The sequence below is a fragment of the Heloderma suspectum genome, chromosome 9 (assembly GCF_057233095.1).
Source record: "Heloderma suspectum isolate Gila_16-S chromosome 9, 16-S_ref, whole genome shotgun sequence".
Taxonomy (NCBI): Eukaryota; Metazoa; Chordata; class Lepidosauria; order Squamata; family Helodermatidae; genus Heloderma; species Heloderma suspectum.
In genome coordinates this window covers 5,689,345-5,713,755 of record NC_139466.1, presented here as the reverse complement: position 1 = coordinate 5,713,755, position 24,411 = coordinate 5,689,345, and the positions used below count along the sequence as shown (strand labels likewise).

The 24,411-nt window shown below is 44.4% G+C and overlaps 1 protein-coding gene across 5 annotated transcripts; it reads left to right on the top strand.

Moving 5' to 3' along the window:
- The first annotated feature begins 1,325 nt into the window (after positions 1-1,325).
- MOSPD1 (motile sperm domain containing 1) lies at positions 1,326-18,422 on the top strand. 5 transcript variants are annotated; one of them, XM_084813625.1, is made up of 7 exons: positions 1,326-1,422; positions 3,688-3,738; positions 11,579-11,836; positions 12,024-12,099; positions 13,442-13,665; positions 16,793-16,954; positions 17,299-18,422. In XM_084813625.1, exons 3-7 carry the CDS (start codon positions 11,683-11,685, stop codon positions 17,328-17,330), a joined length of 648 nt encoding a protein of 215 aa, XP_084669751.1. In that variant the 5' UTR covers positions 1,326-1,422; positions 3,688-3,738; positions 11,579-11,682; the 3' UTR covers positions 17,331-18,422. The 5 variants fall into 5 exon arrangements, with proteins under 5 accessions (XP_084669751.1, XP_084669750.1, XP_084669747.1 ...); XM_084813624.1 differs by lacking the exon at positions 3,688-3,738; XM_084813621.1 differs by lacking the exon at positions 17,299-18,422 and having other exon boundaries at positions 16,793-17,152.
- Positions 18,423-24,411: the final 5,989 nt, after the last annotated feature.

Below are 24,411 nucleotides of genomic sequence, written 5' to 3'. Positions count from 1 at the left end.
GTCGGTGAGGGCGCTGGGTGCCCCTCACTACCCTCAAGTGAGTGGGTGGGTGAGCCCGCAAGCAGCAGTGGTGGCAAGAAGGAGCCACAGCAGGTTCTGAGCAGTGGTGGCCCATTATCAGGGCTTTGGAGCCATGGCATGTGCCAGAGGAAGCCAACACCTGACGCCAACCATAAGGATAACAGCCGAAACCTACGCATTCATTGACAAGCCCCCCGGAGGGCTGATTTAAATGCAGCGGCAGCCACACAAACAATAGTTATAATTGCAGTATTGTAACAGTAAAACTGCTATGTGTAGATTCAGCCTAATATGGGAGGGACCATAGCTTAGTGGGTAGAGCACTGTTGTGTGTGCAGAAAGCCCCAGGTTCAGTCGCTGGCATCTCCAATGTATAAAGGATGAAGTAGTAATGTTCATCCCCATATCCTAGGGGTATGCTGAGAGCTGTGCTGGGGAGGGGGGCAATTTGCAGTTTGCTGAGGTATGAACCTCCCCACCCGCCATTAGGCATGGGAGATTTTGGTCAATTATTACCCTGAGAAGCAAGAAAAGGAGACTATTGTACAAATAATTGATTTTATTTATTACATTTGTATACTGCCCAATAGCCGAAGCTCTCTTTTTACATACACTTACATATCTGATAGTGTCTGTACTCACATATTTATAATAAAAGCAACATAGAGTCTTGTGACACCCTAACGACTATCAAATTTATTCTGGCTTAAACATTTCTGGACTATATCAGATGCATGGAACATATTTATAATAAGTATGTATGTACATGTATATCTATTTTGTGTGTGTGTGTTGTTATTTTACTACATGGGGAGGCGCCATCATTTCGATTTTCTGCCTCAGGTTCGTTCAAAAATGGCCTTCGGGCTCGATTGAGGCCCTGTCAAAACGGCCGTTATCAACGGGCCGATTTTCCCCACTTGACCGGCCTGATGAGGGAAGTGCGCATGCGCGTCCTTAGCACCGCCCCCACCGCTGCTGCTGCTGCTGCTGCGTAACTACCTCCGCCATACAGCATCGCAGTAACTGACAGTGTGCTTCTCTCTCTCTCTCTCTCTTACTGCGCACGCGCGGCAGAAGGGGGCGGAGGAAGAGACGATGAGGTGAGAGAGGAAGGAGAAGGCGGGGGAAGCGCCCAACGAGGGAATGGTGACGTTAAGAATAGGCGACGCGCGTGCGCCCTGCCCTCCGTGGTCTCATTCCTACCTTCCCCTTCGCCAGGAGTCCTCCCCATTCCCGGCAGCCACCGCGACTAAGTGACGCAAAGGGGGCGGGGAAATCGGAGAGGAGGGAGCCGGCCCGCTGAGGAGGTGGAGGCGAAGGAGAACGAGCGAGAGGCGGCGCTTCCTCTGCTGCTGCGGCTGACAAAAGAGCCAGGAGAGGGGGGCCCTGGCCTCAGGGGTGAGTGAGGGCACGCTGCCTTGGAGGGGAGGGGTCACCCGGTCCTCCATGGGGTGAAGGGGATCCAACCCCCCAACACCCATTCCCTCGTTACCTGTGAGGTAAAAGCAGAGAGTTAAATCCCCTCAGAAACAGAAGGCCCACATTTGGGGAAGGGACTGTTCAGGCGACCCTGGTTGTTTCAGGCAGTCGACGGAGGTATCCTTGGGGAAGCTGTCAGGTTGTGTGTATGTGTGTACACGTGTCAGTTCATTTGGGTCTGTGTATGAGGAGGGGGTCCCCACCATGGATGTCTCTGAGGAGGTCAAACTGCCAAACGGCTGAAGAGGGAGGGGGCCAGAGTCGTAGCTTATTGGCATGTAGGGCTTTCCCCCTCCCTTTAGCAGTTATTAGAGGAGGAGAAAGGGGAAGATTTTTATTACCAGCTCTTATGTACATCATTTTCTGATAAATTGTTTGCTAATACATTGTTGATGTCCATAGAGCTGTGTGAGGGCTGGCTGTTGAGGGTAATTTAGGACTTGTGGGTTGTGAAGAGAGTTGGCCTTATTTAAAGAGGGGCTTATATAGAGTTGTTTTAAGTAGCAAGTTCTCCTACGCTGGAGTTGCATAAGGGATGACCGTTAACAAGTGCAAGATGTCTGGTAGTCCTGTTTAAAAATAAAGTCAGCATCAGCTGCAGCGGCACCTCTGAAACCTCACTGAGAGGGGCTGGTGGTATCAGAGCCTATAAACTTTGGCTTCATACATAGGTCTTGATGTGAAGGTTGAATGCTGTCAGTCATTCCTTCCCCCTTACTCCTTCGCTGCTGTTTTGACAGATCTGGCCAATATCCTCTGCTCCTGTAAACACCAGCACGTGACTTGGCTGTGTTTTGTTAGGGTGCTGGGCTGGAGAGTACCAGATTAATGATACTTCCTCTTCCCTTAGAATATGGAGTGTGTCCCACTCATTTCTTGGAAACCTCATTCCTGAAATACATCAGCAGGGGTGTGCTTAGTTAGTTTTCTGTGCATAGAAAACATAGACAATTAACAAATGAGGAAGTGATGGCTGAGGGGGGGGGGAGAAAAGAATCCAGGTTGATGCTCGATTTCCTGTAAATAATATGGTTTCCAAGAACAATAGAGTGATTCACAGTTGTGGCATCAGGATCAGCCCCACACAACTTCCTGGCTTTTGTCCTCTGGCATAAACAATTCTACACATGTAATGTTAAAGATTAATTGGCATAAATATGTCTTGTGAATACTTGGTGTGTTCTCATAATAATGTCTCTGAAAGGTATTTAGTTAGACAAGGAGGAAGGTGATTTCATATTATCCCAAACCCTTTATGGCTTTATCTTTTATTTCTTACTCTGAAGTCAAAGACAAGCCTTGAGGCTTTCCCCTTTCTGAGTGTTGAAGGAGTTCCTGTTAGGGGCAGAAGGTGAACTAGCATTTGCTCCTGAATTTAGATATTATTTATTAGCAGCAGCTTTAGTCTCTCTATGCTGAAGACCAAACATTGAGGTTGTTTTCTGTGCACCATAATAAGCACCACTGAATAAAGTGGGACTTGCTTCCAAGTAAGTATACACAGGATTTGGCTGTTAAATCAGGGACAAAGCCAGCACCTGTCAGTTACAGAGCAATCAGTTCTGACTTCTAGAAACTCTTCAACCAGGTTGGGAAGATTGTGGGGGCGAAAGAACCCATCGTGGCATCTTCCCCTGCATATGCTGTGCACACGATCGCAATTTGTGTATCTACCTGTGATGCAGTACGGGTTGGTGTGTCGTCCAAACCCAGCATGGTGCTTGGCAGGGATGGCTTCTTACCCACGCCACAACCCATGGCTTGCTGTAGGGGCTGTGGGGTGTGTGAGAAGCTACTCCTACTGTGCCATGCACCAGGTTTAGATGACACAGCAACCTGCACTGCATTGCAGGTAGTTATGTAAATTGCGATCTCACATGTGGTCACGTGCGTGGCAGGGCATAGGAAGAAGCCACGATGGGTTCCTTAGTCTCTGTGATCGTCTGAATGCGGCCTTAGATCTCATAGATAATGGGAATAGGCAAGAATGCACTTGCAAAACACCTTTCTTGGCTCCCACTGAGGTGCCCAACCCCCCTTTTAAATTAACATATTTTCTTGCCAGCAGCTGGGATCAGTTCAAAGCCAAGTGAGGTGCTAGAGCCACTGCTGTCTTCATTTTCATGCATGTCTCTGGGCCGCACATGGGGCACAGAGACATTCTTATGATGCTTTCTTCTACAGTGCACCCAGCCACCAAGAAAATGAAGAGGAACGAGGAAAAACTCCTGTCTGGTAATCCTGGGAGGGCACAAAGAGAACAGGGGAGGGGAGCTAGGAAAGGCAGCAGTAAACCAGCAGAAGTTTAGGGGAACCAGTAGGAAGCCAGCAGTGAGGGGGTTAGGGAAATCAGCCAGTTGGGAGCAACCAGAGAGGTTGGGGAGGGTTGTGTGCTTGTATGTCTGAATGGATGGGATCTGCACATATGTGAAAGAGAGGGAGAAAGAAAGGATTTGGGGCGATCCAGAGAGAGGGGGGATTTTGAAGGGATCTTGAAAGAGAATGAGCATGTTCTTTCATGTGCTTGCACTGAGGAGGAGAGGGGAGGGACAGGTGTGTGCATGTCTATGTGGGTGTGTGGATGTATGCATGATGTGTGGGGTGGGGGGTGTGGGGGGGGTGGGGTGTGTGTGTGTGTGGGGTGTGTGTGTGTGGGGTGTGTGGGTGTGGGGGGGTGTGTGGGGTGTGTGTGGGGTGTGTATGTGGGGTGTGTGTGAGAGAGAGAGAGAGAGATGGAAGATGCATGTGTATGAGTGGTGGGCTAGGGAGAGCATGTATGTATGGATGGTGATCCACCCAGAGTAAGAGAGAGAGAAAGAAATATGTGGGGGGTGTTGGCTGGGATAGAAGCAGGGAAGAGAAAAGGTTTGCCTTCTGTGAAATTGGGTTCTATTGGTGCAGAAAACTGTGGGTTTAAAGGAGTTGTTTCATCTGTTGGGGCGCAGACCCCATCTCTGTCTTGTGCTCAGTCTTTGGGGCAAGTTATTTGTCCTTTGTGTCTAGCCACACTTCCCATGGCAGCCATTTTGTGGTGATGTCCAGGACAGTTTCTCAAGTTGCCAATTGTGCCCAGCAAGGTTGGAGACTCCTGATATACAAGATCATATCTTGCATACCTTTTTGATCAAATGGAAATAACTTCCACCCTTGGTTGAAAACTTAAAATTACTAATGTGAATTGATTTCCATAGGGATAACTTAGACATGTTAGTCAGTTGCAGCAAAAACAACAGAGTCCTGTGACATCTTTTTGACTAACACATTTATTATAGCATGGACCTGAATTGGCTAGAATATATACACATGGGCCTGGTTTGCGTGACTACCGCAGCCCACCATGGTTTACTTAAGCTACGACGAGCTGTGGAGCCTATAAGTGCCAGATTGCCTATTCAACCCCTGGCTGCAGGTTGCTTTGTCCAAACCCAGGTGGCTGGGGTTGTTTGAGGATTAAACAACCCTCAACTAGTCCATGGTCTGTTGTAGGGTTATTTGAGGGTTGTTTAACCCTCAAACAACCCCTGCCACTCAGGTTCAGATGGCACAACAAAACCATGGCAACCACCCTCCAGGGGTTGAATATTCAAAATGGCCACCCGCACACACCACAACCTACTGTGAAGCCATGGGCCATTGCCGTTGGGCTATGGCAAATGTGCAAACCGGCCCTGTGTGTGTGTGTGTGGGTGGCGGGAATTGTAAACAATGAGGTCAGAGGGTATTGAAATGCAGAAAGTACAGACAATGATAATTACCTTAACGGTGGCCATTCACAGAATAGTTGTTGGGTAATAACACAGACATCCTTGCATCCATGAGCTAATTAACAAATCTAGTGTGATAAAAAGCCTTTGTTCCTATTCAGGCCTCAAGCAATGGAGCTGAACCTCTTGATGAATTTGTGTTCAACTGTTTCATGTTGAAATTTGTCCTTGAAGTTCCTTTTTTAAAAAATGGCCACCTTGAGGTGGCCTATAACCTAGTCAATGTCCCAGGACCTGTTGCGTTTTGCTTCTTGTTCTCTCTGTGTGGCTCTCCACAGGCCACTTTCCCAAAGGTACGGGATCCATCCTACACTTTGTTCCATGCTGACCACAAGGGAGACTCACCCCGGGACCAGGAGAAATGGCCAGGTTGCTCCTGGCTGTTCCTCTGTGGGGTTATTACTTGCTCCAGACAGGCACCTGCATCCTTACAAGCTCTATGACACAGCCACAATAGGTGAAAGTGTTCCTAGATTGAGCTGGTTCCATAAAGGACCCTGCTCTTGCTACTCTGGGGTCTGTTGAGCCACTGTCGCAGCACACAGGAGCCCTGTGGTGGTGACTGTTTGGCAACTCCCCACATACATCTTCCCCTTTCAGGATCTCCCTCATCCTAGTTGTTCATCAATAAAGGCTTTGACATTGCCACATGTACTGTTTCTTTGTCGCTGGGGAGTGGTGGGGAGTGCTTCCTTTCCTTTACCCTAGTTTGGCTTCAGCTGGCCTCAGGATGGGACTCTGAAGAATGGGCAGGGAGCTTGGTAGGAAGGGCTACTGCTACCGTGTCTCCCTCTGCTTACTCGGGTTTCCTGGGCTATGATGAGCAGGTTTCTCCGTGTGCACAAGAGGGATGGGTGCTGCTGCCACCAGGGTGTATGAGATGGTTGGTTGGATGGGATGATAAAGTAGAGGCAATGCAGGGTCCTGTTGTGATGCTACCCACCAGGGCTGTCCTATCTGGCAACAAAGAGGACGGGAATGATCACATGGGTTGCCAAGGGCAAGGCGTGAGCCAGAAGGGCTGGTTGGCCCATGCAGGAGGCAGGTTATTGGTCCATGCAGCTCTCCTGAATGGTTCAGATGTGCGTATATATGGGGGAGGGGGAGCTCCCCATCACTTCTGGAGTGGGGCTTTACCCTGGATTTGAACTGTGGACTTCCAGCATATAAAACTTAAGGGGTTCCACCCTGTAGCACCTGTGTTCCTGACATGATGACTGTATTTTAAGGCTGAGGGTGGATGGAAGACAAATGCCTAATGATATGTATGGTTCCTGTCTGAGGCCGAGTGGTCAGGGAGCTTCTTTGTCGTGTATGCACTGTGGGCTCAAGTCCCAGGAGGTCCCTGTCTTTTGCCCCTGATTACTAGGGGTTTTTTTTTCTGTTCATGCAAATAGTGAGTTGCACTCTTCCCCCGGTGGGCCTCAAACTCTCATCTTCTGCTTCCCAGCTTCCCAGCCCCCTGCTCTATTCAGTGAGCCACTGGAGGCTGCTGCAGTCTTTGTGTGCCTGTGGCTGTCATTTTTGTGGGTCCTGGCCCCTCTCCCTTTGACTGCTTGTCCCTTCCTGGGTGGGTCTTGAACCCTTGTCCCAGGAGGGCTGTGTGTACTCCCTGCAGGCATCCTGCCAGGGGAGCATTGTGGGTGTTGTGTGGGCTTTCCTTCCTACACTTTGTGTGTTGTGCTCATAAAACTGGTTGTGAAGAGCATAAGGGGGTTCAAAGCCCTGCCTATAGGGATGTTTGGGAACTGGTGGCAGTGGGATTGCTGCTGGCTGTGCCATTGGAACTGACAGAGTGGGGGCTCTATGGCCTCATTTCACATGTGGTGTGGGGGGAGGTGCAGGGGATGCCCCTACGTTGTGTGTGCATTGGCTGCCTCCATATGTACGCAGCATGTGGACATTGTCTCTGGCATAGGCCCTGACTGCTGGGTGCTGGCAGAGTTTCCTAGCACGCTGGGGGCGTATCTGTCATTTTTACACCAGTTTTGCATTTTCTGATTGCGTGTATTTTTCCCTCTCCTGGGCTGAGCACGTATTGGATATGGCAGCTGTTGTGCCAGTGTAGGAGCAGTGTATCTCTGGTATTAGCACAATATGAGGTATATATATATGGTTGCCCTGTAAGTTTGGCTTCACTGAACTAGGTTGAATGAGGGAATCACAAATTATTGATATCCTAGGCAATGTTATTTCTACAAACTGGTTAATTGCACTCAAATTATTAGCTTTTCCTGGAATTCTTTATTTGTGCAATACTAGAAACCTTTTTTTTTAATCTTGTGTTTTCATGGGCTGGGATAGTTCCAGGGTAAACTCAGTGATGCTCCTTGTGTTTTTGAATGAGGCACTGAATTACCAATAGCACATGAAGACTTGAGTCCTAATAATTAGACATGCTGTGCAAAGTAATTGCAGATCTTATTCATCTATTTTGAGACAAAAAAGTGACCAAAATCCAGAGAAGTACACAAGCTTCAAATTACAGATTGCAAGTGGACTGCCTCCAGAATTCTAACTTGGCTGATAATGTAGTTCAGAAATAACTAATCCACAGTACACACAAGCAACATTGTCAGTTTGAGTTTTAGGGGCACTTGATGTATTACAAAATTCCTATTGAGATACTTGCCTGTAGAACATAGCATGCAGCCCAAGGACATAGATAATCAATATGGCAACTGAAACATTTTTGTTGTTGGCTGCTGTGCATACATGCACTGGGAAGCTGTGTTGTGTTTTGTTCTGTTTTTAAAAACCTGTACGTGGGGTGAAAATCTTGACGGTGATCATTGCACATAACTGTCTTTAGGTTTGCTTGTTAATTCCTACACTGAAGTTCCTCTTCTGTAGGAACATTGTAAATTTGTGGAGCAAGTACCCTTAGTGTTTGCTGGTTTCATCTTTGAAATTAGCCTACAGCATTGATGAGCATCATAAATATCACACAGTCCTGAAGCTTCTTCATATAACCTATCAGTTCTTGTTAAAATCTTGAAAAACCCAACTTTCAATTTAAAAAAAATACTAAGCTTCAAGCCTTTTTACCTCCTTGCTCATTATACGTTGATGAAAGTCTGGAGTGCTAAATGCATCTCACCATTGGTCTATCAGAAGTTGATTTTAGGGTCTTGTTCAATCAGAACACATTGGATTGGCACCATAATATCTCATTTTACACTTGGGTGTCTCATGGGCACTCCTTTGATTTGAGTTGGATTGAGATTTCAGAACTGAATTGGAAACATAGAAGGGCTAAAAGAGGCCATGCTTGGGACAATTGCTACTTTGGTATCAAAAAGTTCATCATCCATCAGATGAAGTGGAGTATAGTCCACAAAAGCTTGTGCTTTTGTGGACTATAAAGGTAAAGGTGTCCCCAACCAGTCGTGTCCAACTCTAGGGTGCGGTGCTCATCCCCGTTTCTAAGCCAAAGAGCCAGCGCTGTCTGAAGACACTTCCGTGGTCATGTGGCCGGCATGACTGAACACCGAGGTGCACGGAATGCTGTTACCTTTCCCGCCGAGGCGGTACCTATTTATCTACTTGCAATTTCTTGCTTTCAAACTGCTAGGGTGGCAGGAATTTGTGGACTATACAAAAGACTAATAAATGTGTTAGTCTTGAAGGTGCTACAGGAGTCTCTGTTATTTTTGCTGCAACAGACTAATGCAGCTACCCCTCTGAATGTGATAGCAAATTATAACATCTACTGGACTTGAACAAATATGAACAAAAAAGTGTTCACCTCACTTTTCATCAGCCAGTGATGACATGTCTTTTATTCATCCCATTTAATGTTTCATTTGCCATCTTTTGCAGGCTGAAACAATGTTATGATCAGACCTGAAATTAAAATTGCTTCAATTAGGAAGTCTCTTGTTTTCAGTTGCTTTTTAATTTGGCAGTGCTCATTCAAAATACAGACTGGATCATTTATATCTTGAAGCACTTACTGCTACAGAGGTGCTTCAGCTATACTGCCCCTCTGACAGGTGTATTGTGTGCTGTGGACTTAATTGGCATTATTCTGACACCTTGGCTCAAGAATCCTTTTTGGTTCCAGAAGGCACAATCTGAAAAGCTGCCAGGAACGTTGTCAAGGCTTTGAACCCACTGCAAAATCACAGGAGCCAAAGAATATACTTGCTTCCTCCTTGCTTAGATTAAAGAGGTTGTTCACTGTGACTGTGAAAACATGTAAATACCTGCCTGATTGCCATGCTACCACCTGGCCAACTAACCCAGGAAGAGTACCTTTGAATGAACCAATCAAAAGCCCTGGCAAGAAAAATGGCCCAACCCTGAGGCATCATCTCCCAGACAGTTCAGCAAGTTCACGCACTACCTGAGTACCCTTGATGGCATCTTTTGTTCTGGATATTATACTTTGCTACTCTGTACAAGTAGTTAGATGTAAATTAATCAAGAGGCAAGGAACCTCCCTGAGCTTCCTATTAATTTCCGAGAACCAAACTACTGTTCCCTTTGTTTTGACCCCTCCTGGGTCCAGCCTCTGAGCCATCGACCCTCATTTTGAACCTATATCTATAACTCCCTTGGATCTATAACTCCCTTGGAGTTCAGGCAGTCATTGTTCATTATTTTGGCTTTGACATCCTAAAGCTGGTATATCTCAGCTCTGAGAATAACCTGGGGTCAGATTGGCTTTAATATTGTTCCTTGTGACTCTTTCCTGGTAGAACTCTGTTCTGCTTCAGTCCCTATCCCACCTTTCCAGGGCACTTCTGCTTCCAGTTGCTCTTGTGCTTTTCTGTTGAACCACCTTATTGCTCTTAAGAGAGATCCATTACCTTGTATACCCAGAAAGAGAGAGCTTTACCAATCCTGGTAAAGTGCCCATTGAGTCCTTAGTCTGTGTTTCATAGGAATGCAGTTTGACCTCGGAGACCATGCAAACACTTTATATCTCCTGTGTGAGTTGTCAACTTTGAGTCCAAGGGAGGTAGTCAAGAAGTGAGATTAAGGTTTTGGTAAGCGGATACCAAAAAGTCTTGAGCAGAACACACAATTCCTCAGTCTTATTGGGAACTTTAAGGAGAAGCCCCATTACCAAGGCTGTCCATCTAGATGTAATTTTAACCGAGTTGTGGTGGCTCCAGGGGTCCTAATAGCAGCTTAACCTCCATTCGCACTCTCTATCTTTGCCAATCCAGAAGCCATTCTTTTGGCTCTTTAAAAAAATATTACTACTACTATTACTACATTCATACCCCACCTTTTTTCTTCTTGCAAGGAACACAAGGTCATTTACATAGTTCTCCCCCTCTCCCTGTTATCATCACAACAACCCTGTGAGGGAGGTTAGGCTGACAGTGACTGGCCCAAAGTAACTCAATAACCTTCATGGCCGAATGGGGACTAGAACCTGGATCTCCCAAGTCCCAGTCCAGCACTCTAACCACTACACCACATTGGCTCTTCCTGGACAACTGGGTGTTCCAAAGTTCCCTAAGCCAGCTGAGGCTATTACCCCATTTTTGAATGAGGTACTAAAGCTGAGAAACCTACAGGTAGACTTCATGCACAGAATTTCTCTAACTTCTTACAACCAACCAGGACCCTTTCCTCCAAAGTCAGATAATTATAACCGCTTTTGTTCTATTTCTTTTCCTTTCCTCTTAAATCCATTTTAACCACCACTGCTAGAACTTCCTTGGTTGTATAACCTTCCAACCCCCTGCTCTGCTCTTTCCATTGTGCCACCTTCCCCTTCTTATTTGGAAAACGCTAATTTCCCTAGTCTGTCTTTTCTAGTTAGACTTATTAGAACCAATATACTGTTCCATGTGCTAGGTAGAGTGGATATACTAACGAAGCAATTTTTCTCTTCTGTAATGAATGTGCATATGTCTGTATTTGAGAGCAATTTTATTTTTGGGAGGGGACAAAAAAAAAACATGGTTTTTGGATTTTGAATGTTTGAGCTAATTTCCACATTTTGAAGTAGCCATTCCCAATTTTAGTAAGAACATAGTACATAAATCTGCTGTGTGTCTGGTTAAAGGCCCCCTTAGACCAGTGTTGGTCGTAATACATGTATACAGGCAAGTTGCATGTCCATGTGAATGAGAATGCATGGCAACACCACAGATGGTGGTCATCAGGATCATGCATATGTGGAAGTTCTTCCCCCCAAAGAAGTGTGTCAGACATGTGTCAGAGCAGGACAGAATTGTGCTAGTTGAAAGATTTGGTGAGCCTTTTTGAATATTAATTTACAGTTCACCTGGCTGAAAACACATGAAAATAAAATCAGTTATCTTTGCTGTTTTCCTTTCCATCTACAGGTTTGCCAAAATGCTTTCAGATTCCTAAATTACTCTGAGCCAGAAGTCTTTGGAGATCAAGCCATCTTAAGAGCAGCAGGAGCAGCAAGAAGGACACGGTGCCAATGCAGCAACAAAAAAGACAGCCAGAGTTAGTGGAAGGACATCTTCCTGTCTTTGTGTTTCCCACTGAGCTTATATTTTATGCTGATGACCAGTCAACGCACAAACAGGTGTTGACTCTCTATAATCCCTATGAATTTGCCTTAAAATTCAAAGGTGGGTCTCAGGTACAACTCCATTTCAGGTTTGCTTGGGTGATGGAATTGTATTAATTTTAATTTTTAGAATGCAGGGAAATGGTAGGCAACTAAACAATGAATAGGTTACGCACTGTACTGTATGTATGTTCTTAGGCCTTGTGATTGACTTGTGTCTTATTACTGCCAGTTTTCTTTCATTTCAGTTCTTTGTACAACTCCAAATAAATATGTTGTTGTGGATGCTGCGGGTGCAGTGAAGCCTCAGTGCTGTGTTGATATGTAAGTAAAAGTTGTTTCTTCAATTGTTCCTAATGAATATTAACTCCCAAGCTGATTGCCATAGCTGCAGCAAAACCCTTTCTTTCATGCAGGTTATCCTTTGGAGAGGTTTGTTAAGTTTTTAAATCATGCAGGAAGTTAAAATCCCAGTCATGAGGCTGACTAGGTGACCATAGGCTCATCATTGCCTCTCAGTCTAGCCTACCTCATAGGGTTGTTCTGAGGATAAAATGCATGAGGATGAACCAGGTACATCACACTGAGTCCCTTGGAGGGAGGGTGAGATAAAAATGTAATTGATACATTTGAAAGAGGTCCAGGGACTCTGTGATGGTTTGAATTTTGAATTATTATTTGCTGCTCAGGAAAGGCAAACGAGAGTTATTGCAGTGGATGGTAGGAAATGGAAGTATCTGCATCTGTTGCGGGGAAGGGTGAGCAAACTTTCCCTCTATTTTTGCACACCCCCATTTAAGTGGGGGGGTCTTTTCCCCAAGGGGACAAACTATTTTGTAAAAAGGTAACCCCTGTTCTGGTCCAGCCCAGCAGTTTCTTTCATCATCTCAAATATTGCAATCAGCATGTTAAAGATCTTATTAAATCCCTATAAAGGGATGTTTTATTGGGAGCATTTCCATGCCCCCAGGCATTCTGTCCTATTTGTACTAGAGCAAGAGAACTGTTGGGCGGGGGAAAAGCTCCACAAGGGTTCCTGCGTCTAGCATGCCACAACTGAAGTGTTGGAAAGGAAATCACATGAATGCCTTCATACATGTTATCCAACTCTGTCTCAACCCCAGTGAGCTTCTTTGCTCCCACTGCTGTTCCAGAGTAACTATTAGAGAATTTGACACCTCATAGTATAAATAACATAATTTTCTCTAAGATTGGAAACTTCTACTTCCATTTTAGATTAACCACTGTTTAGCATTACATCTGAACCCTTAACTGTGGTTTATTGAAATAAGCCAGTTTCATAAACTACGGTTGGAAGTTGGTTTGTTTCAGTAAACTGTAGTTATGATTAACCAAAGTTCATTCAGGTTCAAATGTCATGACAAGCTGCAGTTAATCTGGAATGGAAGCCAACTCCCCCCTGCCGCACTGGAATGGAGAGCATTCAACCCAAAGGCTTGCTGCATTTCATCCTCGTATGTCTGTACAAACGAGGCCATAGAGCAGGGATGAGGTTATCCGGGGGATGTGGGAATTGGCTGTTCATGCTCTCATCAAAAGCTACTATGCTGCTACAGATTCTTATTCTCAACAGTTGCACAATGGTAATTCTCCCCGCACCCCAAGTATATTCATATAGCAACCATGAATTTCGCTTCCATTACAGAGTGATTCGTCACCGAGATGTCCGACCTTGCCACTATGGTGTGATAGACAAATTTCGGCTCCAGGTCTCTGAGCAAAGCCAGAGGAAAGCATTGGGAAGGAAAGAAGTCATTGCTACGCTGCTTCCCACAGCAAAAGAGCAGCAGCAGAAGGAAGAGGAGGAAAAGCGGATAAAGGAACATCTGACTGAAAGTGTCTTTTTTGAGCAGACGTTGTGTCAGCCAGGTAATTAAGTTACTTGGAATCCTTTTGCTTTTAGCTCAGATGGTATGTGGCTGCCTCTTTTATAACGTTTATGCTACTCCATTGGCACACCAGAGTTCAGGGGCTCAGTCCCTTCACTTACGTACTTCAGCCTTCCCCAATCTGGTGCCCTCTAGATGTGCTGGACTATAACTTCCATCATCCCCAGCCAGCATGCTAGCATGGGGGTTGCAGTCCAGCTCATCTGGAGGGCACCAGGTTCGGAAAGGCTGCTGTGTGGCCTCTGCCTGTCTTTATTTATTATTTGTGTTTTATTGTAGTTGGTTGTTTTAATGTCATCAGACACTTCAAATGTTTGCATGAAAAAATGGGTATAGAAATCCTTCTAAGAAATTTTAAGTTAAACCATTAACTTACCAGGAAGAAAATAGAGGGGTGCACTCAGGAACACTAGCAAGGGCTAAAGCTGCTCTGTTCTCCTGTTGTGGGCCTCCTCAGCCATTAAGAATCAAGGGCAGCTTCATCTCTGTGTGGTTACTTAGAGTACAACAGATTGTTAGGAAGTGCCTTAGATATCTAGAAAAGCAAACTGCCAGTGATTGTAATGGCTGTGGTCTGGTTGGAGGGAGGGCTCCCCCTTGCAGATTCCTGCCACTGAGAAGCCCAAGTGAAATGGATTATTTTTCCGCCATGTAAGTGGCAACCATTCACTTATAGCAGAGAAAGTAAAAGAGCCACCACTGTGGTGGGATTAACTCCCCCTACTCTTGGTAAAGAATGCTTCTGTATTGTGGGACAGGATGTGGGGGAACAGAAACACATAGATGTTGTTGTGCAGTGCTTCTGTTTCCTTGGCAAGAACATGTGTAACAAATGTGAAGCTTCCCTTACTGCAGGGGTGGGCAACATGCAGACTGCAGGTCTCCCTCTCACAATCTCCACCGCACAGGAGTGCAGCCTGCAGGGGGTCAAGGGGTTGAAAGTGACCCTCAGACCCCCTGAAATTACCCATCCCTGCCTTACAGTGTGTTGCTTTTGCCTTTAAAAAATACAGTGGGTTGGATCCTAACTTTCTTTCTGTGAATGGTAACTTTCTGTTACCATTCATGGATCAGGGCTTTCCCCCTTCCCTCCACAGTTCCTTGTACCCTCTGAAAATCTTTTCCTGGCTTTGGGGGCCTCCTGGGAGTGGTGTGGAATATGGAGCATGGCAGGGCCTGTAGATGGAGGGTGGGAGTTGGTGGCAATTGCCCTCCCCTTTATGTGAATGGAGAAGCGACTTAAGATCCAAGCCAGTGTCTTTAAGAATCCAGTACAGAAGCACATGTTTCATTTATGTGGTTCAGTTTATATGCTCTCTCTTCCCCAGGGCTCAAACCAGGTAACAATGGTTTAAGGGAGAAATAAATAGTTATCTGTGTTCACCTTCTGTTAATCTTTTGTTTTAAATCAGTTGCCTTAAATAAGTGACTAATGCTGAGCAAACAGGCCCAAAACCCAAGCCATTGTTTGGGTGCTTTTTGTCAGATATTTTGAACATATGCCATGTACGTTGGTGTTGCTTCATTTCTACAGCCTTATCTTACCTTGATCAGCCTACCTCGGCAGGTATTGGGAAGAGATGGGGATTGTAACAAGCAAATGTCTTCTAGATTGCATCTAAAAAGGGATTATTGCACAAGGCCACTGACTAGAGGCTTCCAGATCAGCATCTGTACCTGCTAGGGCTTGGGCAAGGCTTTCTGTAGCCTGTGCCAAGTCAGGTGCTTAGAGTTTTTTGTTGTTGTTGTTCAGGTAAAGTCAACATGCTTAACTTTTTCATGGTAATTTATTATCTTTAGGCCCCATTTTTCAGCTAAGGTTGAATCCCAAAGCAGTTTACAATTGAAATCTATGCAAATTTAAAACATTACTAGAGTGATTTTGATTTGAGTAAACAGTCTCTTCCGGCCCCTGACAATTGGTGATACAGTCCATTTTCCAGGCTCGACCCTCCAGTTGGATGGGGCAGAAGGAACTACAGATGGCCTCAGGGGCTGAGCCAATGGTATTGATGGCAGCTCACAGAAGTAGCCCTTCATAGAGTTCAGAATATTTTAACCATAGTAGGCTTAGGTAGTACAAAGTGTGATAGGAAGTTAAGGGAACAGGAGTAGATATATAACAGGTTCCAAGGAGCCAGTGCAAGAGACTAGAAGCTGACCAGAACACAGCAATGCTGTAGTCCAGCCCTCCCCAACATGGTGGCCTACATGTTTTGGATTTCAACACCCATCAGCCCCAGCCAGCATGGCCAGTGGTCAGGAATCCTGGGAGTTGTAGTCGAAGACATCTGAAGGGCACCAGGTTGGAGAAGGCTTCTCTAGTCAGTGGGAAACCTCTGAAAATTTCCTGTTGTCAGCAGAATCTGGAATGCTTTTTCTAACATTTTCCCGGGATCCTGAGGATGTCTTTTATTTGGGGGTTGGGATGAAAGCTGAGCATCTTGGGAATCCATGTTCTTGTCACATCTTGTGAGAATATGTACAATCTGAATAATCCTGCTAACCACGGAAAGTATGGGTTCTGAGCAGTGGAGGGGAGTGCAACAATCCTGCAAGATACTGATCAATATCCTTGCCATAATACTAAGGATCCCAGCTGGCTTTCCGCTGCCCAAATGCTATGAGTTAAAAGGAAATACTGCTTCACACGGTGCATGATTAACTTACAGAATTTGTTGCCACAAAATGTGATGGCCATTCTCTTAGATAAAAGGAGTACACCAGTTGCTGGGAAACATCGGTAGGAGGGTGCACACATGTCCTGCTTGTGGGAGCAACTTCTGGAGAAACCTGTTTACTTCATGCCCTGCTTGTGGATTATCTGGAGACATCTATTTGGCCACTATAGGAGGCAGGATGCTGGATGGGATGGAACTTTGGTCAGATCCAACAAGACTTCTCTTGTGTTCTTGGGTGATACAGAGAATCTACTTTTTAGAGCTGTTACAAGAGAAGATACAGGGACTGCTGATGAGTTGCTGCCTTATAGACTATTGTAGTGGCTGTGGGTATGAGGCCAGGATACAGATTAAATGGAACAGCCAATAAAAGCTGAAATATTACACTGTTCCGTAATGTTATTAATTTTTTTCTTTTTTTTCCAGAAAACAGAATTGCCTCATCGGGGCCTAGTTTACTCACAGTCTTCCTGGGAATAGTGTGCATTGCAGCTCTCATGCTTCCCACATTGGGAGAACTGGATTCCCTGGTGCCTCTCTACCTCCATTTAAGTGTGAATCAAAAGTTAGTAGCTGCTTATGTATTAGGTATGCAATGTTTTGCTTCCTTATGGAATTTGGGCAACATTCCTCATTTGAGTGAAACAACTCAAAATGGTAAAATACCATTAAAATTGGTCACATGATGCTATGGCAGCACAGCACACAAATATTAATAACTGAAGGCAAATCTGAGCTACCTGACAGTCCAGTGCTGGTATATAGGTAAATTGTCTGGGTATACAATGTGTTGCCATATTTGATTAAACATAAATATAGCTGCTTATGTGCTTTCATGTGCACCCACACACACTTACACACACGGAGTCTCTTAATGTGGGTAATTTGTCAAGTTAAACTAAAACAGTTGATGTGTTCTTTAATTCTTTCAGGTCTCATCACCATGGTTATCCTGAAAACATGAGTGATAATTTAATTGGATGTCAAGATCCTTCTTTTTTAAACTGTGTTATAAATTCACATGAATGTGGACTGCCTTTGACTCCCATTTGATTCATTAAGATGCTACAGAGAAATGATTCAATGATTTACAGTTCCTTTTAAAAAAAACCTATGTTTTAACTATGTTTAACTGAAAAGATTCGAGCACTCAGAGGTGCTTCTGTTACAGACAGCTATGAATGGTTCAGTAAGGATATCTGTGAAATGAATCTGGAGAACCTTTTATATCTACGCCTACTGTACAAAAATTTATTAAAGTAATACTCTGTTGTTTTTAAATTCCTGTTCACATCCATGTTTGATCACCATAAGAGCCAGCAGTCCTATCTGCAATGTTCATTTGTCTATTCCATGCCTGTGAGTATTGCGGTTAGTGCAAACGACTTTATGTACAGGTAAATACCAGGATGGCTGAACATCATACAAAGCTGATCATCTGACAGTGGAAGCTTTAAACAAACAAAAAAGGCAGTATCGTGTTTACATAGGGAACTAGTCCATTCATAACATCCTTCACCAATGTGGGACACAGGGTTTTTACTCATCTGCGGTATCAGTTTCTGTCAAATATAATTGCCTCAATACCTACGCATTGATGCTTACCTTGAAAACTTTCAGCAAGGAAGAGCTTGGTACAGAATCCACTCCATGGGGGGGATGGAGACTAACATTCCCTTGATTGGTACTGTCTACCTGATTATGTATACATTGTATAGCAACAAAAACAAAGCCTCTATCAGCATGTGTGTAATTAAAATATGTGCTTGATCGCTTTCTTTTGCAAGAAACTGGTGTTAAGGATTTATTTCTACAGTTTGTGTACTTTTCTCTTGCATTACTTGTCCATGGAAAAGAGTTATAGTCCACTTGGCATCCTTTGGTAGATCTCCTTTGTCTAATTTGAAAGAGATGCTGTCCTATTTCCTTCCCCAAACCTGGTTACTACTGTGTTTTGGCTCTTTCATTCTCATCCAATAATGTTTTTTAAAGGTCTAATGCACTTTGATCTGTGTAAGGAATGTTTTAGAAAATTAAACCTTTGCCCCCACACTGAGTATTGTGGTTCACCTCTGTGTATGCACAGGGAACAGAAAAATAACCAGCAGTTTCGCTAAAGTTGATTTGGTAGTGGTGCCAAAATGATGATGCAAAGGAAGATTGAAATAATGGGCAGAATACCTGGTAGAATATTTTGCATGTGAATTCAGGCAATTGTTTTGCCAAGTGGTAACTTACTGGAGTAATTGTTAAGTATGGTAAAACTCTGCACCATTTATAGTAAAGCTGATGATCATCTCGCCAAACAGTTACAGGTACATAGCGATAACACTGCTTTGAAAAGGGTTGTCTGTACCTGCCCAGAGTGTAAATGCTACCACATTAAGTGGATAGCATATAGTAGCAGTAGTATAATGGCAAATGGGTTTAAATGCTTGTACAGTCAAGGCCTGGCCTTCTAAGAGCCAGATCTGCCATTTGAGATATGATTAGAAGAACTATGTTTTGTTTGACCAGCTATAAACATGTTGGCTGGCTTTTATGAGTGAGAAGTAGTTAGCAAAATAATGTCACATGCCCCAGCCCAGACAGAAATGCCACATGAAGTTCTTGCACACAAGTTGCCCAACAGATCTTGTTTACTAAGTTAAGAAATAACATGTAGCACAACTGTTTCATCCCAGGGTGTTCTGTTTACAATGGGGAAAAAGAGGACAGGCTTTTGCTCAACAGGAGGTTGTCTGCAACTGTTTTAACTATACTGAGTTGCTGTCTCTAACAAACGTGAAACGCAGATTTTTCTCATTTTTACCTTCAGAAGCTGTTTTTCTTAAACTCTTTTTCTGAAGGCTGGGACAATATTTGCACTGCAGCTGGTGAATGCCAATGTGGTGGGTGATAATTCCTTTGCTTACAGATCATTTGCATCTGGATATATTCTTTCCTTTTCCACTGCCAATAGATCCTGCACTTGTATGCAGCTGAATACAGGGACCTTGGCCAGGCAGACCCCAAAAATTTGGGTGATTTTGTTTGAATCATCCTCTTAGATCCCTTCCAACTTCTCCTCTGCACCCTTTTTGGCAATGGAAGTAAAGATTGTTTATATCTTATCCTTCTGTATTCTTAAACGTTAATGCTTATTGAGGTTATTAGAACAGAGCCTCTGTAATTGAGCAAAGCTGGGTTAAAGTAGGTGGTATTTTCAAAATGAACAAGAATAGTAAACGTGATGGCTGATGGGTAGAATTCCTGTCCACTTAACCTTGTTCCAAAATTAGTGGTATTGATACATTGCTGATCATATCACACCCATACCCAATATGTTAGGGCAGACTAGTATTACTCAACTAACACTGCAGTTGTGTGCATATGTACCTGGGTGTAAGTGCCATTGAACTAAATGGTGTTTACTTGAAATAGCACTCCTGAGTAAACATGCATAGAATTGGGCTGGACAGTATCAGATCAACACCATTCCCAACCTGCTGCCTGCATTTCTTCATCTTCCTTAATTTAGGGAGTTTATAGCTCATACTTAAAAGTTCTTGAAGCAACACATTTAAATAGGAAAAATACAATAATAAACTATATAATAGAGGTGTATAAAATTATGCATAGTGTGAAGAAAGTGGACAGGGAGGTTTTTCTCTCAAAATTAGAACTTGGAGTCTTGCAGTTCAGCTGTATGATGGGGAGATCCTAGACAAATAAAAGGAGGGACTTCACACAATGCATGAACTATGGAATTTGCTGCCACAGGATGTAGTGATGATTGCCAACTTGGACAGTTTTACAGTGGCATTAGGCAAATTCATGAAGGACAAGGCTATCAATGGCACTAGTCACAATGGCTATATTAAGTCCAGTTATCAGAGGCAGTAACCTGAATACCTGCTGGGGAACACAAGAGGATGCTATTGTGCTCATGCCCTGCTGTGGGCTTCCTGTGGGGTTATTTGGTTGATCATTATTTGAGCATAATGCTGGACTAGATGAACCTTTGGTCTGGCCCAGCCTGGTTCTTCTTAGATCCGTAGAAATACAAACCTAGGTCTAGATTAGTGTTAACCAATGAGTGGAGAACATGTAGCCCTCCAAATTCTGTTTGACATCCACTCCTGTCAGAATGGTCAGTAGTCAGGGATTATGGGAGTTGTAAGAGAGAAAGACCAGGATCGCTTCTCGAGCATCCCAGAGTACAGGACACGGAATCATGGGCTCAAGTTACAGGAAGCCAGATTCCAGCTGAACATCAGGAAAAACTTCCTGACTGTAAGAGCAGTACGACAATGGAACCAATTACCCAGGAAGGTGGGGGGGCTCTCCCACACTGGAGGCATTCAAGATGAGGCTGGACAGTCATCTGTCAGGGATGCTCTAACTTGGATTCCTGCACTGAGCAGGGGGTTGGACTCCGTCTTGTAGGCCCCTTCCAACCTTACTATTCTATGATTCTAATCCAACATCTGGTGGGCCACAGATTCCACACCCTTGCTCTAACCATGACACCATCCTGGCTAAATACCTGCGGCAGCATCTCCCAGGTGGTTGCAGCTTGACAGAGGAAGTCTGTGTGTTGAAGTGCAGAGGCTGCCTCAGATCTCCGAGTCATCCTCTTTTTGGAATTTTCTTCCTGTGCCAACTCCCTTCTAAGTCTTCAGGAAATTAACACCTCTTTCCCTATTCCTTTATATTAGACTGGAAAAATGCAGTTCCATTTTTATTTTTTTTAATCTGCTTGAAATGCTTGAACCTGGTTACGTTTCTTTTGCACCACTCACAGCAAAGCAGTCTTTCTTGTTTGGGCTAAAGCCTTCCATTTCCTCCCTTGTAAACACAATATCATTCAGTGTCACACCAGAAGCATGTAATAACTCCTGTCATTTCTTTGTCAGCATAATGGCAGCCAAACCCTGCTATCTTTCTTTGTAACTCCTTTGGCCTCCCATGCTTTAGATTCTGCAGCATCCTGATCTGTGTGTCCTCTGGCTCTGCGCTATGGAACGTCACTTGCCAATGTTAAGTTTCCCTTCCAAGGAAAGCCTTTCTCTAAATCCTGATCCTAGTAACCCTAAAGCTGTGTCTCTTGATTAGGGAACATGGATTGTTATGTATTGTCTTCTCTGTGGTATGAAAATGTTGTCAAGCCCCATTAATATCTAAGCATATGCCCCATCTATTGAAATCAAAGGGGCTTACAAATACATCAATCAGTTAATGGATTTATATCCCCAAACATTCCATCCCAGATAGAAAATTCAATGGCTGATTGTCTGGAAGATGAATTATGGGGTGTATATATTGCAGTCTTTGGAACAGGCCCTTAAGTCCTGATACCCTGCTCATATGAAGTCTAAACATATGAAACTGCAATCATTGCATATTTTCCCGTTTCCCCCACTTCCATTTCCCTTCCCTCTCTGTATTGTTATGTCAGGTTATAGATTGCAAGCCCCTCGGGATATCATAGAATAGTAGGGTTGGAAGGGGCCTACAAGAGCATCGAGTCCAACCCCAATGGACCTGTCCTGTGTAAAGTGTCATGTGCATAGATGGTACTAGCTACTTGAGTTCCCTATTGGAAGGAGTGATATAGTGCTAACAGGATTGTGGCCAAAACAGGGCCACTGAGAAACAAGAGGAAGGTTTTGGGATATGCCAGTGAAGTCTGAGGTTTGTAAAAACCATAACAAATCTTTTTGTCAAATTTCAAAGCCTGCAAAAACTAGTCGAAGAATGAGTATGCTCAGTATCTATGTAATGTTGGATTCCAGTTGAAAAGGGGGAAACACAAAATGAGATAGGATAGAGTATCTAGAGGAGGGCATGTCTGGCTGGAACCCCAAAGAGCCACACTTATATTAGGCAAGATGGGCTGACCTCTACTCAGCTTGGAAGGAGATGAGCTGCATAGGCTGCTCTCTTTTGTGTACATAGAGCATGACAGTTGGCTGCTAGCTTGCAGGCATGCTCTTGTGCAACAATCCGGTGCCTAGTTAAACCTCTGGAGCTTCTCAAAGGCACTGCTGGAAGCTTGGGGTTGATGGTGGTGGCAGCGGGAGGCTTGCCTAGGCAACCTGTAAACAGAATGTGAAGTGTGACATGTTGTGCAAACAGTTCAGAGCAAATTTTTTAGGCTGCCACGTACAGCTGGTATTTTCTTAGGATAAGGAAAAGTGGCCGCTTGCCCATTCTGAAATCAGGTAGGTTAGCAATTCTAGATTCTGGTGTCTGGTTGACAACTTGCCCTGCTACGATGACAAGGTCCCTAGAACTTGCTCTAGCCACAGTGTGTTTCTCAATGTGGAATTGGTCATATCCAAGACAGAGCGATGAAAATGTCAACCCACTGTGTGGCTGCTATGAAAGAGGCAAGTTCGATGTTAGGCACAATTAGGAAAAGAATAAAAAATGAAACTGTCACTATCATACTCCCCTTATAGAAGTCTATGGTGCGACCATGTTTCGAATACTGTGTACAGTTCTGGTCCCCACAACTAAAAGCGTTAGGGTTAGAGCTGGAAAAATTGCAGAGAAGAGCAACTAAAATGACCAAGGGGCTGGAGCAACTCCCCTATGAGGAAAGGTTACAACAGTTGGGATTGTTTTAAGTTAGAAAAAGGGAGGGCATGATAGAGGTGTACAAAATTATCCATGGGGTGGTGAAAATGGATAGACATTTTTCTCCCTCATAATCCTAGAACCCAGTGGGGTCATCCCATGAAGCCGATTGCTGGGAGATTCAGGACAGATAAAAGGAAGTCCTTCACACATCACAGAGTTAAACTATGGGATTCGCTACCACAAGATAGCGAATCCCATAGTTTCATCGCTACATGGGATGTAGTGATGGCCCATAGGTGGCCATCACTACATCCCATGTAGTGATGGCCACCTATTTGGATGGCTTTAAAAGGGGATTGGACAAAGTAATGGAGAAGGCTATCAATGGCTACTAGTCCTGATGGCTATATGCTGCCTCCAGTATCAGTGGTAGTAAGCCTATGTATCCCAGTTGCTGAGGAATGTGGGCGGGAGGGTGCTGTTGCACTCATGTCCTGCTTGTGGGTTTCCCACAGACACCTGGTTGGCCTCTGTGTGAACAGAATGCTGGACTAGATGAACCCTTGGTCTGTTCCAGCTTGACTTATATTCTTAATGGACATAGAGGCTTCAAGATAATCCATTACTGGCCCTTTATATGTCTCCTTCCCCCAGCCTCTCACCATGGCCATACCTGTTGGGGAAGCAGTTGGAGAGCTTACTGTAAGAAATTATAGAATGCCTCACTTTGTTTCTTTTTTTCCCTTTCTTTACATAGGTGTGGTAGAGGAATCTGAACCATGGCTGTATTTTCAAAGCTAACGATCAAGAAAATTTGGCACCAGATTGACACCTAGATATCTTTGCAGGGCTAGAAGTGTAATTTCTGGGATTTCTTTCCAGTTTTAGAAGTGCCATTCAAGAAGTTCCTTGTTTAAGAGACCTGTCCAGTCTTTGCACAGACTGCCCCTTTCACAGAACACATTTCATTATACGCTAGGAGGAGAATTCCAGTCGGCCCTAGGCTGGCCTTTTCAGATATGGAGTGCTTCCAAGTGAAGAGCTCCCTAATGCTAGCTATCAGAAGCCATGGTGCAGCTGTTCCACCTTTTTCTCCTTACCCACTTTTCTCTGTTAAGCAAGACAGAAGAAGTGGTAAGAAAACACTGGAGGGTCACGAGTAGAAGACGTCTGGACCCCCATAGACTTCCATAAGGAAGACAAGGTGAGGGCACCATAGCAGCCTCGTCTGGAAGCACTCATCACAGTCTTTCCAACCCAGTACCTAGCCACCTGTATTCTTTACCTGTACTACAGCTACATTAAACTAGTCAACCCATGTTTCGCCTGTTGAAGTGCTCTCCAGCTGTTTTGGACTACAACTCCCAGCATCTCTGATCATTGGCTATGCTGGCTGGGCTGATGGGAGTTGAGGTCCAAAACATCTGGAGGGCACCAGGTTGGGGAAGGCTGTTTGAAGCAACCCATCCACAGAACCC